The following is a 19,291-nucleotide window of genomic DNA, read 5'->3' as shown; positions in this document are numbered from 1 at the left end:
AATGATTAATTAGCAAAAAGTTCTATCAATTAATCAATACAGCGCTCATTAGTTCCATGAGTAACTTGATAAAAGACCACTGTCTGATGACAGATTCAAGTGTCCTCTGCAAGCCGGTGCCTGTCTTCTGCCAAAGATTAAATGGATATGAATTATACTGGTAGTCCTGTAGATTCTGAACACTTACCCCATTTGAGCTGTTCAAAAGCTGGTTGAAGGTGTTGTGGACAGCCTGGTAAGTTTCCAGCTCAGTCTGACACAGTGAGACCAGGTAATCTTTGACCTGGTGATAGATTCTGCCATCTAAAATCTGAAAACACCGAAAAAAATGTTTTAAGGTTTGCTGTACATGTTGACATCCCACAACCCACCAACCCATTCAGATATATGCCTTCACCTTGATGCAGTCCATGAGGTCTGTGTTGTAGTAGCACTGCTGATGAGCATTAGCAGCAGCTAGCGTGAGAAGGTAGTCATTTCTGGCATGGGTCGCTTTGGTGTTACACTCGCTCCTCTTGGCTTTGAGCTGAAATGCAAAAGTTCAAACTACTGATTGATTGCGGCACCAAAATGTCACCAAATGTAGAGCAGGTTTTTGGATGTGAAAGGCTCATACCTTTACGCTTGCTCTCTGGAGACTGGATCTGGACTGGAACAGACTTAGCTTGGACCTGAAAAGAACTTTATAACTTTAAATGGGAACATATCAACAAATGCCAATTTGTAATATTTCATGTAGCTTGAATTATGTATATTAGCAGTATATGGAAGTGATTAATTTAAATCATGGCAGCAAAGTATGGCCACATTCTTGATGGTCAACAGAGGGAACAAAGCAAGAAGGACAGTTGTTCTCTGAAGGCTTAAGCTTAAAACCTAGTCAGGGCAGAAGATGAACATCAAGCAAGATATCAAAAAGAGGCAATAAAAAAACCAGTGTGTTTACATGCACAGGGATACACACCGACTTTCTCTGGTAGGCTGTTTCTTAAAAGTAATCAAAACAATAAACCTGGTACCGTAATCAGTGTAGGTGAAAAAGGAAACTTTCGTAAAATTTTGGACTTGCATAAAAGATAAACATCCTACAGGTTACTGCAGTAACCTGGTTTCTCTGTGTAACCTGGTTACTTAAGATCCTTAACAGAACACAAGGGTTAAGTGCATGTAAATGCAATAATCAACATGAGAGCAGTAACAGCTTGCAACACAAATGTAGGAAGTGTCAAAAGAGAAGTATTCGTTTTGTGTACCTCAATGACCTCCACTCACGAGAAGTTTTTTTTACAGTTAATTTTGCAGGTCGATGTAGTCACTCTGTCTGTGTGTGTGTGTGTGTGTGTGTGTGTGTGTGTGTGTGTGTTGAAAGTGAGAGAAGACAAAAGCTCCCTCAATAACAGCCTGAAGGTTTGTTAGGCTGCAACTAACGAGTATTTTCACTAGAGTCTGCCGATGACGTTCTTCCAGTTGTCCCCCTTCCATTCAAACACGTTTGGCTTTGACTGATGCATGTGTTTTACTCTAGAAGAAAGTTTCACATTCATCTACCAAAAGGAAAAAGTTTCCCTAAGATTTGAGCTTAAACTATGTAAGAAGTAGATGATTTGTGACATCACAACTAGTTTGTAAATCTATTTAGTCCAATATGTTCTAGTTGTTTATATAGTGTGTACTGTTTTAGGCGCTTCCTGTGACTGTTTCAAGCAAAGTTGAAAGGAAGCTATAAAATTTCCCAGGGGAAGATTTGGCCCTAAACCGTCCCATGATTAATATACATTTTAATCCTCCAGATAAACCTAACATATGGAAGCAAGTACAAAAAACAATAATGTTGTTGAAGGCATTTAAGTGTACACACTGGTGAAAATCAAGTATACCAGCAGCCCTGCAGGTTAGTGCTAGGCAACAAGAGTCAACATCAGTTTAATCCCATATGTCATCATGTTTATTAGCATCACTATATGTAAACGAAGACCTTTTTGGTTCATACTTTGCATCCAACTCTGCCTTTTCCCTGACAGCCTGTGCCATCGTCTCAGCCTCCTGGTACTTCTTCCTGCTCTTGGTCAGCTCCTTCACTGACTCCTGCAGCTCAGCTTGAACCACTGTCAGCTGTTCAATACACTGTGGAGGACAAGTTGGAGACACAGAGAAAAACAGGAGAGAGATTTACATTTATCCAAATTATTATTCTTGCGGTGCAAACTCCTAAAAAATATGCAAAGGCCTCTTAACCATATCTACAAGCGATATGGTTAAGAGGCACAAGGTATGATATTGGTACAGCGTCTCCTTAAAGGTGATGATGAACAATAGCAGCATTGTAGGCTGAAGGCAGTAGAACATAGTCAGCAAAAACCAGAGAACCGCACCGGTTTTGTTTCATCATCACTGAATCAAGGTGACCTCAGCCTTATGACCAGGGAACAGGCCTGAACTCCAGATGTACGGTGTGGTAGATTACTGATAGTGGGTTAATTGTTAATGATAAGATCAACTGCTGTGACTTCTGCCCTCATTTGGCAAACCGTTTATTGCACTGTTTATCAGTACTACACTCAGTGTTTAAATACAGATCCCACTGGTGATGGCTGTGACGCGAGTTGTTTAACTGACATTTTTCATGTTGTACAAAGTTTCTGTAAAAATGTTTAAGTGTTTTTTCTTTCGTTATAGACTATGGAAAGAAAATTCATACTACTATAAAATTCAACTACTATATCGTGAATTCGACTGTAATTAAACACTGTGTGACTGATCATAAGGAGCAGTAGGGAACAAATCAGTTTTAATAGACTGAGAATCTCACTCTCCCCTCATCTTTTGCTTGCCTTATTAATTACAAACATGAAATATTAACACTTTTGTAATATCTGGAAAAAATAAAAACCATTTGTAATGTTTCTTATATGCATTTGCATTTTAGCTTTAATGATACTAGATAGTTGATGAGCAGTGGCTTCAAAAATGTAGTATCACCCCAACATTTAAAAAAATATCTGCTAAATTAGTTCAAATAAGATGAGAAATAACCAAATAAATGTTACATGCAATTCTTGTTGAAAACAATGATTCAAGTTTCAAAGCACATTTTGATTGACCTTCCATCAGATTCAGACCTACTTCCCTTTACCCTTTAGAAACACAAAGACACACACCCTGAATTACATCAGTGGAGCTGTGCAAACAGTTGTGTGAATGCAACAAATGTAAAGTGACTGAAACCTGAGCAGAGTTGCGCGATTGACCTGCATTACCTTCCTCAGCTGTTGTTCCTTCTGCAGTCGAGCTGTTTTGGCTGGATCAGCAACCTGGACTTTGTAGTTATCACAGGAACTGATTCTGGACTGTGTGACCTGGACTGTGCCCTCCAAATAGGCCCTCCATACACAATACATGTTCCTAAACCAAACACAAATACATACAGGTTCTTTCACAATGCTCAGAAATGATTTTGCAAGACCAAAATTTTTAAAACCAGCAATGCCTCAGCTTTCTGCAGAATGTGGGGGGTGGGGGGGGAATGTAAGCTGCTCTTACACGTCTCAATCCAATACAACATTTGTGGGCAGAACTAAAAATGCATGTGTGAGCAAGAAGGCCTACCAACCAGACTCAGTTCCACCAGTTCTGTCAGGAGGAAGGAGCTAAAATTCCAGCATGTTATTGTAAGAAGCTTGTGAAAGGCATCCAAAAACATTTGACCCAAATGAACCAATTTAAACACAATGTTACCAAATACTGAGTGTATGTAAACTTCTGACCCACTGGGAATGTGATAAAAAGAATAAAAGCTGAAATAAATCTTTTTCGACTATTATTCTGACATTTCACATTCTTAAAATAAAGTAGTGATCCTAACTGAAATAAGACAAGGAATGTTTTTTGGATTAAATTTCAGGAGCTGTGAGTTTAAATATATCTGGCTACGGTATGTAAACTTCTGACTTCAACATTAGCTCCAAGAAAATGTCAAATTAGAAAGAGTACAACAGTCGTCTGTTTGGTGAAATAACCTTCCTTACCTGTGGTCTGCTTGTTCTTCTGTCAGACTGTCTGGCCATTCCCTCTTTAAATACTGATTTGCCAACTTCTGGAGGGCCTGGAAGACAAGAAGTGAAAGACAAAACCAAAGGTGACCTTTTACATTTGACACCCATACACATTTCCTATATCTCATCTTCACATAGGATCCACACTCAAAGGAATTCTGACCCCTCAGACCTTATCCTATAAACCACCAGCCAGCCAGAGCATACAGACAGAAGCATGAAGAGACACTATATTCTTCTCTTTAAGCAAAAAAAAAAAACAGACAGCAAGTCTGTAAAAACACTAACTTTTCTTCAACAATTGTGACTAAGATTCACCATTCACAGCACCAGTATGAAATACACCACATTGATTTAAAGACACACTTTTAAAAGTTACAGTCAGTTGCACTGCAGAATGATTTCAGCGTGATTCAACATTAGCCAGAGCTCAGTTTAGCAGTTGGCTCACTTGCAGGTTTTATGCTGATGTAGGTAAGAAAAAGGTCATTTATTTAGACAACATTCACCCCTGGAGATATATTTGGTTCCCTCTCCTCAGCCAGCATTGAGGTTAACCTTTGAAGGACCAAAGTAGCAGGACAGAGTAAACGGCAAGAGAAAAAAAAAAGAGGGGGGGATAACTGCTGTTTCTTAGCTTGTTATGTCAATGAAATGTACTTCTGCAGAAAGAGGTTGAATATTTTCAGTATAGTACAGATGTTCTAAGTGGTAGTGACATATGTAAATATGGTGCTAGCTAGTAAGATGCATAAAAGCTACCGCTAATTGGCTAGATTCACTTTTTTTGTTTTGCACTGAATATGATATTATTTTGTTTGGGTTTAGCTACCGCTGTCACATTCAAAGTGGTTGGATAAAAGAGCTCATGACCATATTTGGTTTCTGTGACAATGAACTGCATAGATTAGGCTATATTTACTTGTTCCAGATAGAAGATGCTATTCCACTTCATGTTAATATTCTTTTGAAAAGACACCACTGTTTATACATTTTCATGTGCTCACTCAAGTGATTAGTTCTCTAACCCCAACAAGTGCCCCTTAATGGCACGAGCCATCTATCCTTCCTGAGTCCACAGTGAAAAGACAACCCTGTTATGCGGTCCTGAGGCAAGCCCGTGGCTCTGAATGCGTTGGTCGTCATGATCTTGGTGCCAACACTTCAAAACCCACTACAAACCCAGCCATTGTGGGACTCAGATAGAGAGAGAATCGCCAAACTGAGCTAGCCTAGAGGACACGCCTGAATAGTTTGATGGGAACAAGGGAAGGGGAGGAGGAGGAGGAGGGATGCCAGGACAGCAGAGGAAGCGCCACACAGAGGAGGACATTTTATCACACCCTGTGATTTGAATAGCAATTGGCTAACTGTTAAAGCAGCTTGCAGGTGTAAGAGACCCAGAAAAAGGAATGTAAAGAGAAAAAAATTTTTTAAAGGGAAAAGAGTGGGATGTAACCAAAGGGAACGAAGCGTTCCAGAGACACTCTGACCCACTTTGATTCAACCATTGGCAGCTGGTGTCTAAATGATCACATAACTAGCAGACAGCACATGCGTGGCACAAAGAACACCTTTCAAACTCATAAGCAATGAAGACAGCTTACTTTTGGGGCTACAACAATTATTTTTATTATTGATCAAGCTACTGCTATTTTCTCAATTAATCTATGAATAATTGTTTCTATAAAATGTCAAAGATTTGGAAAAATGCCCATTCCAATGTCCCAGATGTCTTTGTCCAAATAACAGTCTAAAATATAAATATTCAATTTACAATGATAGAAAAGAGACAAATATTCACTAGAGAATCTGTCTAGCTGATGAGATCATTTTAGAAAACACTATGGTGCATTACACTACAAATCTTTATGAAATACATTTATAATTCCAACAAAAATCACTACATATCCCCTCAAATAACTTTCAAAATGATCCCTGTAGAAGACTCAACGTATTTCTAAGAAGGGGAGGAGAGAACTGTGTTGCATTGCTCAGTTTTGATGAATACTGACTTTCAAAACAATGATATAACCTGGGCGTGCACATCTAATAAAAGACACTTGTACAGTGTTGCCAAAACTAACCTGCAGGCTAATCTTCACCCTTCAATGGATACACACATGCTTTAGTTTGACTACTCTGTTGTACATTTTCACATTATAATACACGTGCACAAGTGAGGTAACACTGTATAAGTTGCATTTAAATACAAGTAAATAAACCAATCTTACACATTTTTGGTTAAGACATTCCTCTGCCACTGAAATGTGCCAACACAGCACAGACATTGTCATTGTTTATTCTCATCTTAGTCAGTGTATAAACTAGTTAACTACACTGATAATTCAGCTGCCAGGCACATACTCTTAATTTTAAACAGACCATGTAGTTAATCACAAATTGCCCCAAGTAGCTGTGCAACACAAATTGCACACCACAACTTCTGGGATCAGTTTTTTTTTTTTTTTTTTTAAACTGAGCCCAAACTGTCACAATTTTTTTCTCTTGTGGCTGGTTCACCTGATGTTAATGATTATTAAAATACTTGTTTTATAGTGATATTGTGGTACTTCTGTTTCTGTTCCCCTGTTCTGAGACCATTTAAATCTTTTCTACAAGGGGACATGAACACAAACCCAGTTGAGCATTATATATAATGTACATACAGGTATCAGAGATCTTCAACAGCAGTAATAAGATACTATTTTTGGGTTCTCTTCGCTAAGCTTGACAACCCAAGTGAGTTTGACTGGCACTGATCGTATATTGTACATATGGATAAATACTGTCATCAGTATCTACCTTGTAAATCTAGTACTGATCGGGCCATACTTGCAATAAATGAAACTTACCTTACTCTGGTAATATTAGCTTTAAGTTTGTCTGCTTTCTATTCAAGACTAACTTTTCACAAAAGGCACTGTTATTCTGAGCCTGCTTCATGAAACAGGATCAGACACACACACAGGAAATCACACGTTAGGTTGCTAGCTGGATAACTACAGACCCCTCTCTTCACAATGGTGGTGAACATTCCTCACAGGGCTGCAAAACCCGAACACAATTTGAACAGACAACAAATGGATTTTCAGACAGTCAACTGATGTTTCCAGGAAGATGTGGATAAAAATGACAAAGTGAGGAGGAAACAAGGCAGTGGATCGCTCATGGTAGTTGTGTCTCTCTGTGATTTTTTTTTTTAGTGGCTAGTTATCATTCATGATTTACAGTATCTGGCAACATGAGAACTAAGAGCGTTCTGAAGGCCACATCCTCAACCCCACTGTCATATGGTGTCTTTTGAGAACAATTTTGTACAAAATAACTATATTTTTTGTAACACTAATGACAAGGCAGGGCAGTGATGAAGTTAACAAGCATCAGGAGCACTGTGACAAAGTCTAGCAAGACTTCAGATTTACCTGAGCGTAGTCCCTCTCTACAGCTGCCCTCTTAAGGCTGAAACTCCTGGAGAGAAGAAGAAAAGCAAATGGTTTTAGTACAATCATCAATAATAGTAAATACAAGATACTATATTGGGGGAAACAAAGTGCCAGTTGCCGCCTGTTTTACCACAAACTGATCTGACATTATGCCGCATAATGTGACAGAAGAGCAACTACTATGAATGATACTATGAATATTTTCACAACCTCGTGCCAAAATGAAAATGGAAATGGAAAAAAAAAGAGAATCTGACTGCCTCCAGCTTTGGAATTGTCTCCCTTTCTATTAATTTTGACTTTAGAGTCAGAACGTGTTGGATCATGTTCTTTAGGCCCAATTTATGATCTTGGTCTGGCTTTTATGTATATTATACCAGTCTTCTTCAGCTATTCAGGCCTGACTCTATCTCCCATTTTCTGATTTTCTAGATGTTTGTTGTCTTTTATTTTATATGAATTAATGAATGTTAACCATATTAAATTTTTATTCCTGATTTTTTAAATTTCTTTACTAAAGCTAATGTGGAAATATCTCAAAAAATTTAAGTTAAATAATTAAAACATTAAATAAAAAAATTATTACAATTAAATGTAAAAATTATACATTAAATTAAAAATTGTATTAAATAATTCATTTTTCAAAGTTTTATTGTTCAAGAGGTGTTTAAAATGTGTATTTTCTGTTGGTCTACCTTTTCTACTTCTAATCAGTTTGTTCTGACTTTTCCCTCTGCGTGTTTGTAATAAATTTACAAATGAAAAAAACGTGTTGCAAAATGCAAAGTATGTCGGTAAATACTGTTTTTGTATTGGTGTTTAAGCATTACAGGGAATGAAGGAACAAGCTAAACTGCAAAGCAAATTAAAAAGAAGGGTCAGTGCCTCAGGAAAAAATTGACTATAGCGAAATCATCAATTAAGCCATTAAACATGTGGAGACTAGACTGCCATGCTCCAGCCTGACTCTAAACAATCTGGCATACTTCCTGGGAACTTTCCTCTTCCGTCATTTCCAAGACTCCCGCTCTTCTTTTTTTTTCTGCCATTTTCCCAAAAAGAGCTTTTACTGAAAAACAGATGCAACTTCCAGTTTGCTGAATCATTTCTCGTCTACAACCAGGAAGTGACCTATGTGAATTTTGTTCCAGTCAAGTTTCACATTGTTCGGACAGTAATGTTTACTGAGCCTCTCACGGCGAGCGATTCAGGGCAGTCAGAACATCTGGCAACTCTCTATAACTTTTAACTTCCAGATGTTTGGAGGTTCAGAGCTTTGCCACCAACCACAGACAGCAAGTGGGGAGCCAGTAGATTGTCAATTCAACCCAAAACAAAGACTGAAAACAAAACCACAACCTTTGGTTTTTCTACCTTTAAAATGCATCTAAACACAGAGCTAAAGATGTCTATACCCTTTGTTTACTTGGTCCTGATCCTAGTACTCTAAAGACTAATCCACCTTTGTTTTTCGATTTAGGTGGCTGATAGTGTTAAACTGTGATAAAATAAAAAGGGCCAGAGACAGAAGCTAGAATAGCCCAATTGTACAACTATAAGAGAACAAACCGCATCATACTGTGTGTGGGTAACACGGTCTAACTTTTAATTAGACATGAATAAGGTCTAACCATTAAATTACTAGTTGGCCTGAGCACAAGAAGTTTTTCTGGAAATTATATTTTAAAAGTGGGGGCTGTTTAATATCTGACAACTATACATTTGCATATTCACAGCACATTCTTTTTGAATAGAGTGTTATTGAACAGAGGTGGAGCACTGGTGACAGCAGCTCCTACAAAAAGTGCAGATTTATGGGTTGTTTGTTGCTTTTTCCACTCATGTCTATGTGCTAAATATGAAGCTACAGCCAACAGCCAGTTAACTTAGCATAAAGACTGGGAAAATGGGTAAACAGCTTGCCTGACTCTCTATACATAACAAAAATAAGCACCTCTAAAGTTATAATTAAGACATTACATCCTGTTTGATTATCCAAACTAAATTTGTAATGTTATCACTACAAACTGCTATTGCATGATGGAGGTTATGTGCCAGACTAGTTGGGCGGGACCAGTAACTTCCTGGAGTCTCTTCTGATTGCGTCGCAGCAGCTCCCACAGGATAAGGCAATATGGACAAAAATAGTCTCATTTTTTTCAAGCTTGGGGCAATTCAGCATTTAATGTTTTTGTTTTCCCCTGCAAAAATGTTGAACAACCAAATCATTTGAAACTGCTTCTACCATAGCACAACCACTCACTTTCTAATCAGCTTCAGTACAGATAGGGACAGAAAAGACTATGAGTCGATTCAGCTGCTCCTGCTGTTTGTGCTACTTGACCTGATATCTGCAGACAGCTGGCTAGTTAGCATTAGCTAGAATCTACATACGATTCAGTAGACACCAGTGCTTTCAAGTCTCATAATCTTAATTCTTCTTCAAAAAATGCAAACTGAGATCAATGTGCAGTCTTTTTTTAGTGTGTCACCCTCAGAGATTTAATTCACTATGACACTACCACAGGTAGCTAGCCACCTGGACTCAAGACAGTCATGTAATCTTCGGCAGGTGTGCAGACAATGCAATTACTGATGTCAGAGTTAACTGGATTTTCATGACTCTAAGACAAATAATCTAGCAGCTATCACTTGCATTGCTTTTTGACTAGAAATGACCCTTTTAAGCATGTTATGACAACCCAGATTTCCCAATGTAGATATTTTACACACTGTGCAAAGCTAATAACTCTAAATAATTGAACTATTTCAATGTATCATCCAGCCTTGGTTCCTCAATGTTTTTACCATAGAAACAAGCCAAAAATTAGCGGGGTGACTGAATGGCATGATACAGGGCTCAAAAAGACCATCTGACACTAACTGCCAGAGAAAATTATTCTACCCCCATGAAGAACTTGACAGCAGAGAGTGAGAGTATGTTGCTCATATACTGACAACACAAGTAAGGTTTTATGTTCTGTATTCACAGAAGTGGTGTCATTTCATACTTCACTTTTACAAGAGAAAAGGCTTCTTTATGCTGGGTCCAGACTACACAAGATGGTTGATAAGATTGATAAGATGGTCACTGTAAAACTATACAGTTATACAGTCATAAATTCTTGCTGCAACTTCAATGAAGGACACGACAGACTACATGTTGGTACCTGACAGATAAAAGCCTGCCGTCATTCACAACTTGTGTGATGTCGGCAAAAGCAGATGCCAGGTAGCGGGAACAAGAATGTAAACACAGGGTGGTGTCTGGAGTGGTGTGAATGATATTGGGAGTCTTGTATTCAGGAAAGGATAACACAAAAAACAACAACAACAACAACAACAACAGTAGGCCCAGCCACGGGTTGTATGGATGGTCTATCCTTCAAGGAGAACTTGGGGTTAAAAATAAGGGTTTTAAGAAAGCAGTGAAACCAAAATCTAGCTAGTTAGCCATTAACAAGGCACTTCACAAGGCTGACTATGAAATCAATATGCTAATGTTCTTTTGTTTGTTTTGCAAGTCAAAACCTGGTGTTTGGGGGGTGGGTGTTATGGGGGTAAGGTGGCACTCTGCAACCGGACTACAGCTTGACCTCTTGACTGCTCACCTCAGGTCTTCCAGGAGGTCACATTCTGCTTGATGCTTGATGTGTAATCTGCTCATCTGCTCTGCATGGGTTTGTTTCAGTCCCTGGGTGACCCGAACCTGAAGGAAGAAGAAAAGATAGCTTTTTAGAAAGAATCTTTTTTACTTCAGGTGATATAAAGAGACTGGAAAGATTTGTCCTATTTGAAAACCACCAGGGAATTTGGCAAAATATTTCTCAAAGGTGGACGAAAGACTCTAGAGGCCAGTGTTGATTCAGCTGAGCTCACAATTGGTGTTAGTAAAAATAAACTCCACTTATTGTCAGGCAGTAGCTCTGGCCAGGCAAGAGTCATTCTCTCTGGGTTTCACATTGGCCGATAAATTATGAAGTGCAGTGACCAGTTCGCATTACTGACAACCGAGAGTGCCATCAACAGGAAAAAAGCTTTTTATTCCTTGTGATCCAAATGAAAGTTCAACAATCAAGACATAAAGATTTGATAATAGCTTCATTGTTTTGGTCATGTTTAAACAAAAATGTTAAAATTTTTAAACTTCTCAGATGTGAGGAACTGATGCTTTTCTTTGACAGTTCACTTTAACTTTAATCTTTTTATGGGATTTGCTGAGAATATTCCCAAACCTTAATCTTTCAAAGTCAAATAGCAAGCGGTTACTGAGCTGGTGGATGTTAAATTCAGGTGGTTGTAGAGCGCCGAGCGGTGGTCTGAGCAGTAAGTCTTCCTACTTAGAAGCAAATATGTCTTATCAAGCTTAAAGCTGACACAATTAGTAAAGCAATTATCTGATCAACAGAAGAATAATCTGCATCTATTTTGATTCTCATTCATTGCAAGTTAGTTTCTAGTAAAAATGTCAAGCTTCTCCATTGTGATGATCTGCTGCTTTTTTGGCTGTTACAGTAAACTGAATACTTTTAGGTTTCGGACTGTTGGCTGAATAAAAACAAGCAGTTTTGATGACATTACATTTATGTAGAAGATTTTTACCTTTTGTGTGCTGACAAAGTATTCCATTTGACCAAGGCTAACTTGTCTCTTAATTTTAACTTTAAATTTTAATACACTCAAAAAAGAGGAGATGACAGAGGACTTTAGGAAGATCTAACTGCATCTAAACTGTGTGTGCATTAAATGTACTTTATATTTTATTTTCCTAATGCACATTCCTTTTTCTTGTTTGCACATTATTTTTCTTTTTTTTTTGTTCTCTGTCTTATGTTGTTTACTTGTCTACTCGTTGCCTTACAGAAGAACACTGTACATACACACTGAGAGCCACTGTACCAGAGTCAAATTCCTTGTGTGTCCAACTCACCTGGCTAATAAAGCTGATTCTGAATTCAGAAAACCAGGGCACTGCAAACAGTGCCATTACCTTTTCTTGTGACTGTATATATATATATAATGCATTGCAATTGTTTAAACACACTCAGCTACTGCAATCATATATCAATACAAGAGAGTCCGACTGCCTGCTTTAATTTCATGATTTTAAAAGTACTTTTTCCCATAACCATCAGAAAAAAAGACACACTAAACTAAGACACATAAAATCTTTAGGCAGTCCATAAAGCTTTTCACATTAAACAAAAATAACCATAAACCAACATGCATTTTACCGCCCTTATCAAAATATTGCAAAACGTACCTGTGCACAAAGGCTTAATATTCTGCGCTGCTGAGCCATGTTATTGGAATATGAAACGCGCACAACCACACACAGCTGAACTTTGTGATTTAAAGTTTACTGCTGTAAGTAAAACGCTTAAAGCTATAGCTTACACTTATGCGTAGTGGGCTATTGTAAGTTATAAATACCCCATGTTTTCCCACCCACATACTTTGTTGCACGGCATAAATGTTGACCAAACTACATGCAAAAAATATGTTTATTTGACGTTTCGTAACACCAAACATATTTTAATAACATATCATGACTTATTTGAATACTTGTTTATCCACTCTCAAACTCGGCATAAACAAAAAACGGAAACTGCATTTCATTTGCATAAAATCCAAACTTTTTACCTACTATTGTCACAATCTCGCTCAACTCAGCTAATGAGTTAGACTGTGGATGGCAATAGGACCTGCGTGAGGCAAAGTTATATTTACTTGCACTAAAGTGCTTCTTGGTAAATCATTTGTGCACCGATGTGAAACGACAGCTGAACGCACTTTGTCGAAATGGAAAACAGTTTACACTGTCATGTTTTGAATGTTTTTGGTAAGAACATGTCTACGTTCGCGAGGGAGCGGGGCTCATTAACGGGGCTATTCTCCCTAAAATTGTGGTACATTGGACTTTTTAAAGTTTTCTTCCTCGCTGCTATTAAACGAAAACAACATGGGCAAATTAAATCTGTAAGACAAACTAGTACACATGTTCAGAATTAAAAAGTATGCTTATCGTTTAAACCTGCTGGCCAACAACAAAGCGCACACTTTCAACCATTAAATATGCACCAGTTCGTCGAGAGCGTTTTCAGACAAGCAACATTAGCTTTGAAAGCTACAACGAAAACTCACCTTTCTCGGTGGAGGTTGCATCCTTATTTTTTGACATAAAAACTACACAGGAACGACGAAAGTTTATCCTGAAACGTTATACAAATGACCTAAACAAATGATAAGAAAAGGAGAAATTTTCATCCTGGGTCAAGCAGCCATTGCGAACCCAGCAAGTACTGAGTCCCGTTGAAAACACTGTGGCCCCAGGGAACAGAAAACACAAAGCGTCAATCTACCACAATGAAACAGGACGCTTCCGGTCATAGTTTCCAAACATATTTTCAAAATAATAGATCGAAGGCCGTCAGATATAAATACTACTTCCTTACTTCCAGTTTTCTAAATAGGGGCAGAGGATTCAAAAAGTAACATTTTGAATGGTAAATGTTTATAAAAGAACAAGCCCCAATGCAATACCTTGTAAATATACCTTTGTATATATCTATCTGAAAAACAGTATCTAAACTGTGTGTATATGTCTCTATTTATAAGTACTTTACTCTTTTTTTATCTCCCACATTCCCTTGCTTGTTGACATGTATGTACACATTGAGAGCCACTGTACGGCTCTATGCTGACATCAATATACACTTTATGTCCATTGAAATTCAGCCTGGGCCTGAAGAGGTTTAAATTAAAATAAATTCCAAGCGATGTAATAAATTTCCACAGTAATAGATATAGCACACTGTCACTTGTTCATCTGTGAATTCAAATGAATCTGCACAACAAACAGCTGAAATACATTTAAGTTTTTAATTGTCTATTAAAGCAGATTTTGAATACTCTATCCTGCCTTCTGGAAAGAATAAACTGATACCTAATCACTAACACCTGTAGTCTGGATACAAGCAACAGGTATTGCCATTCTTTTGGATCCAGACATAAGAGAGACATTGTGGACGTTGTTCTGTGAAGTGCGGTTATATTTGACTTTACATCAAAACTGGGAAAAGCTGGACTGAGACAATGGGGATATCACTAAATATCCTTATCTTCTTAATGACAGGTGAAATGATTATTTTGTTCTTGTAATTGTTTTGTGTGTGAAATTTATTTTATTTTAAATATGTTGACTGTGTTTTGATAAAATATAATTTATTTATTTTTATGACAGCTTGTGTGAGTTTGTCTGTGACAGAAAAGAAAGGAGGACCAGTTGACATTAAGTGTAAGTACAATGCAGACGTAAAATGTTGTGTAAAATACCTTTGCAGAGACCTGATGGTTTATTGGATAAAATACCTAAGTATATGAACATTTGGTTTGTATTTTACTCTACAGTTTTATTATAATGTACAATTTTGGTTTCATTTTGAGCTACTTTATTTAAGTATTTCTCTTTTAACTTCTACCCCTCTACATATTGTACTTTTTTATAGTTATAGTTACTAGTTACTATGTGGGTAACAGTTTTACATACAAAGCATGTCTATAAAATATTATGTTCTGTTATATATTAAAATATAGGATGAATAGTGGTTAAATCTAGCTCAATCCATCTGCTACAGCAACATTAACAGTTATGTATAGATTAATGGATCAGTTAAGGCCCTGAAACCTCATTTTTTTCCATCAGGTTCCTACTATGGGTGATGGAGTCCTACTCGAACACTCTATTTGTGCCAAAGTTTGAACCATTTTAGCAATTTCACATGAAATACTTCTGTATTTTTGTTTTTTTTTCCTTGCTTGCGTGGGGCTCTGATAAAAAAAAAGTGATGTCACATTGTTTTCACTCCCAGTCTGAGGACAGCTGTTTGGTCACAGTCAGTTAAACCAGGTCAAACCACACCTGCTCAGTCCTGATGAACCAGATTAACTGGAGTTTTGGAATGTTCAATTATTAGTAAGACTTTAGCTTATTTAGCCATATTGAATGTAATGAAGAGAGATTATAAATCAATTTTCCAGGAATTTTAATTTTACATAATCCAATATATGGTAGACACCAGTGTGCCATGAAAAGAGCTGCCAGTAATTCCAGTGAATGTTTAATTGAGAGTCACCTCAACATTTTGAGTAAGTACAGACTTGTAGTTACCTGTCACGGCAAACAAACCTACATAACACAAGCGTATGTGCATAAAAAGCACATGTCTACAGAAAAATTTAATTTAGCTGTGGAATAGATGTTGCATTGATGTAGAGTTTGTTTTTCAGATTGGGATGAGATTACACCAGTGGCAACATCTCATGTTACTGGTGAATCTGCACAAATTAAGTGTCCATATCCCAAGAGCTCTGAGAACACTGATAGGTTCCTGTGCAAGGCTGTACAATCCTTTCAAAGGTGAAGAGCGAATACATACAACAGAACTGGACAGAGAAGGTGTTAATGGCAAGTTTTCTATAAGTGAGGACAAAGGAAACCAACACATTTTTGTGCACATCAAAAATCTGAGCACAGCTGACTCTGGAATTTATTGGTGTGGCTCTGATAAAACAAGGCTGCAAGACAAATACACCAAATTCCACCTTTGTGTAGGTGAGTACACTGAGAACTCTAGTATTATATTCCACTGTACTGTATAACACAAACATACTGTGATTAAACCTAATATAGCTCTGAAAATGAAGTGCAGTCCAAGTATTAATAGGTACAGTTACTAGTTATTTTTGATATTGACATTTAATACATGAAAGGTCAGGTTCCATAATTTTACAAATTTGGATGCATGGCTTTCAGGCCCTCCAGCTCTGCAGGCAGTGACAACACAAAGCTCTAGTCTGGCGGGGCCCCGTGATGACCCTCCAGACTTCGGTAACTTCAGACAACTGCTGTTCATACCTGCCTATATGTACAATCACGTCTGCAACACAAACACACACATCCTCTCCTTTGTGCATGAATTCTGAGGGCAGAGATAGTTTGATGATAGCCTGTGTTCTTTCACAGTTTCTACTGTTGTTCCTCAGATATAATGAAGACTGTTGTTGCGGTATGTCTGGGATTGTTAGTGATGGCTTTGGTTTTACTACTGCTACTGTACAGACACAAAATCCCATGGACACAACGTGAGGGATGGAAACCTGGCACAAATGCTAGCACGGTAGATATCACATGTGTGTGTGTGTGTGTGTGTGTGTGTGTGTGTGTGTGTGTGTGTGTGTGTGTGTGTGTGTGTGTATGGGTTTGCACATGTGAGCAACAACTGCATTTATCTGACCACTGCCCTTTCCCTCTGCAGGAAAATCCTGAAGATCACCCCAATGAGGAGATGCAGGAGTTGAACAAACAGATGAGCTCAGGGGATGCCCTGCCGTTCATTTATGGACGGCAGCGCATTTTGTTTAGGAATCCTGTTATGTTGAGGTGGAGTCGATGACTCTCAGTAAACGCTCACTTGTTATATTTCAGTTTGTACTTTACTTGGGAAGGCACCAAAATTAATCAGTGTTATAAGGTAATCATGTGTGTAAGAACCACTTTGCCTAAGTGGTCACAAAAATAAGTACCGCAAAGAAGGAAGTTACTGGCTAGTGGTTTCAATTTAGCAGATGATTCAGAGTTAACAGAATTATTTATTAACTGATGATTGTGTACATTTGTAAATCTAAGACACTAGTTATCTATTATATAATTCTTCATGGATATAGTGCAAGTAGCTATTAATTAGCTGCTAATCAGAAATAGTTCTTGATTTGCTCCTTAAACCTGATCATTGGCAACTACTTGAAATACCTTGTAAAGCATTGCTATAGTTTTCTCAATATTACAATATCCAATGTGGTTAAATCACACATAAAAAAAAAATAACAAAAGGCAGTGGCACAGATATCTCACACTACATAGGCAGCATCACCAGAGCAATTAGAATACACAGTGTTTATCTTGAATGAGTAAAGAATTGATTATAATTGCACCCCCTATTCAGTTTAATGAGAATAAAAATCTGATTCAGTTTCGCGACATTAAGCATTTTGAGTTGACTGTAGCAGGTTCCAACACAGTATAGTAAATGCACCATGTGAGATAACGTAGATCAGTGGTTCTTCTGCATCTGGTTTTTTCTCTGCTGCGCCCTCTTGTGGCTAATATGGTGCCCAGCCAGTGAAGTGCTTGTCAATACGCATTGGAACAGGCCTCGGGGTGTGAGGCCTGTAGGTAGATTATCATTCTGACAGAACAATAGAAAAAGCATGAGACAGGAGAAAGTGACCTGCTGCTTTCATTCGCTTCAGCCAGACTGAGAGCACAGGTCAACTGCAGGTCATCTGTATCAAGTAGGATACAAACTTTTGGTTTGCTTTAAGAGCGACACTTTAGCGCTTATTTGACAAGGGAGGGGATCAGGAGAGACCCCGCTGGCCTGACAGAGGTGCCACGATGGGAAACCGGGGGATGGAAGACCTCATTCCCCTCATTAACAAGCTCCAGGACGCCTTCAGCTCCATCGGCCAGAGCTGCAACTTGGACCTGCCGCAGATAGCGGTCGTCGGTGGCCAGAGCGCAGGGAAGAGCTCTGTGAGAATTTCGTTGGGAGGTTGTACTCTTTACTGTAATGATGGAGTGAATGCGAATTTTACTTAATTTGCGACAGTGGGTGTTCTTTTAATATAAACCACACCAAGCTTTTGTGTAAAGGTCCCCAGCTAGGCACTTAGTTACGCGCTCTGCGAGTGGGTACCTCCTTTTTTCATATTTTGAAGTAGATGTTATAGTATATTAAACTGTATCAACATTTTCTTTTTGAATAAACTCTTTCTTTTCGACTACCATCAGACTCCTAAACAGCTGACTCAGGATCTACCTCATGTATTCCATCTGTACCGTTTACATGCTCATTTCGCACATGCATAATTGCATTGTATTGTGGTCCTGTTGTATTTCTATTGCTTCCTTCACCTGCTGCTTTAAAGTGCCTTAGATTTGTGTTACTGTCTATTTAGATTTGTGTTCTTGCTCATCTACTTTATAATTTCACTTGTATTGTGTGGCATTCACGTGGCAAGGTAAGAATTAGACAGGGAAACGCGTTTCCTAACTGTGCATATGACATATGCATATGCGGGAGGGAAGGGGGAGGGGGGGGGGGACGTGTTACGTTCTTGTTGGATGTTACGTCAACGGCTGCAAGATCAAAAGACTCAGCCAACGGTTAAACGTTAGGAGTTAATATTAAAGTTTGGTTTGCAAGTTTATTTCACTTGGTGATTTCACGAACCGGAGACACACATAAAACCATTTTGCTGCCTGTACATCCACTGACGATCCTCTGACCAGATGCATTCAACAGGACAGGTGAGATTTTTAATTATGCTACGTATTCAGCAATATGCGAGGCTCGCGACTGTGATCGCTAAAAGAAATGTGAGTTACCAACGGATTACTTTGGATATCTCAAAAACTAAAACCCTCGAGAACACCATCTCTCCTTACAGCTCAAAGTAAGTGTACAGTTTATAACTTTAATCCCAAACCATAAATGTGAGACATAAAATTTGCCATCGAAATAATTTTCCACATTGTCTGTTTGTTAGCTAATCTCTGATTTACAAAAAAACTCATATTAATCCTAATCTGACCCCAGAAACACACACACTTTCCCGGTCTCACGTACAGGCTGCACTCTGGATCACCTACAATAAATTCACAACTATTTTGATAATCGTATAGAAATAACATGAAAAGGTGAGAAAAAGGAATTAAGAAACAGGTAGAGA

The 19,291-nt window shown here is 38.2% G+C and overlaps 4 protein-coding genes across 7 annotated transcripts in view; 1 reads left to right on the top strand and 3 right to left on the bottom strand.

The window, feature by feature from the left end:
• Positions 1-13,851, bottom strand: part of LOC109959335 (F-BAR and double SH3 domains protein 2-like) — a 24,412-nt gene extending 10,561 nt beyond the window's left edge. For both annotated transcript variants that reach the window (XM_020598593.1, XM_020598594.1), the window contains exons 1-9: positions 13,643-13,851; positions 11,110-11,207; positions 7,478-7,523; positions 4,026-4,102; positions 3,258-3,402; positions 1,991-2,124; positions 617-671; positions 398-526; positions 188-310 (exon numbers count right to left, since the gene is read on the bottom strand). In XM_020598593.1, coding sequence (XP_020454249.1) covers positions 188-310; positions 398-526; positions 617-671; positions 1,991-2,124; positions 3,258-3,402; positions 4,026-4,102; positions 7,478-7,523; positions 11,110-11,207; positions 13,643-13,663 — 828 coding nt within the window. In that variant the 5' untranslated portion in view covers positions 13,664-13,851. The remainder of the gene's footprint in view (positions 1-187; positions 311-397; positions 527-616; positions 672-1,990; positions 2,125-3,257; positions 3,403-4,025; positions 4,103-7,477; positions 7,524-11,109; positions 11,208-13,642) is intronic.
• rad51d (RAD51 paralog D) overlaps positions 1-19,291 on the bottom strand; it is a 477,561-nt gene that overhangs the window by 50,356 nt on the left and 407,914 nt on the right. The gene's annotated exons all lie outside the window — the stretch shown is intronic.
• The window catches only part of LOC109959351 (N-acetyltransferase 9-like), a 561,041-nt gene that overhangs the window by 326,032 nt on the left and 215,718 nt on the right, over positions 1-19,291 (bottom strand). The gene's annotated exons all lie outside the window — the stretch shown is intronic.
• foxred1 (FAD-dependent oxidoreductase domain containing 1) overlaps positions 18,692-19,291 on the top strand; it is a 34,302-nt gene continuing 33,702 nt past the window's right edge. The window contains exon 1 of the mRNA XM_020598602.1: positions 18,692-18,869. The gene's annotated coding sequence lies outside the window, so the exon portion shown is untranslated. The remainder of the gene's footprint in view (positions 18,870-19,291) is intronic.

Source organism: Monopterus albus, unplaced genomic scaffold (assembly GCF_001952655.1).
Source record: "Monopterus albus unplaced genomic scaffold, M_albus_1.0 scaffold38.1, whole genome shotgun sequence".
Lineage (NCBI taxonomy): Eukaryota > Metazoa > Chordata > Actinopteri > Synbranchiformes > Synbranchidae > Monopterus > Monopterus albus.
Note: the sequence above shows the minus strand (reverse complement) of the source record. Positions and strands in the feature narration are given on the sequence as shown.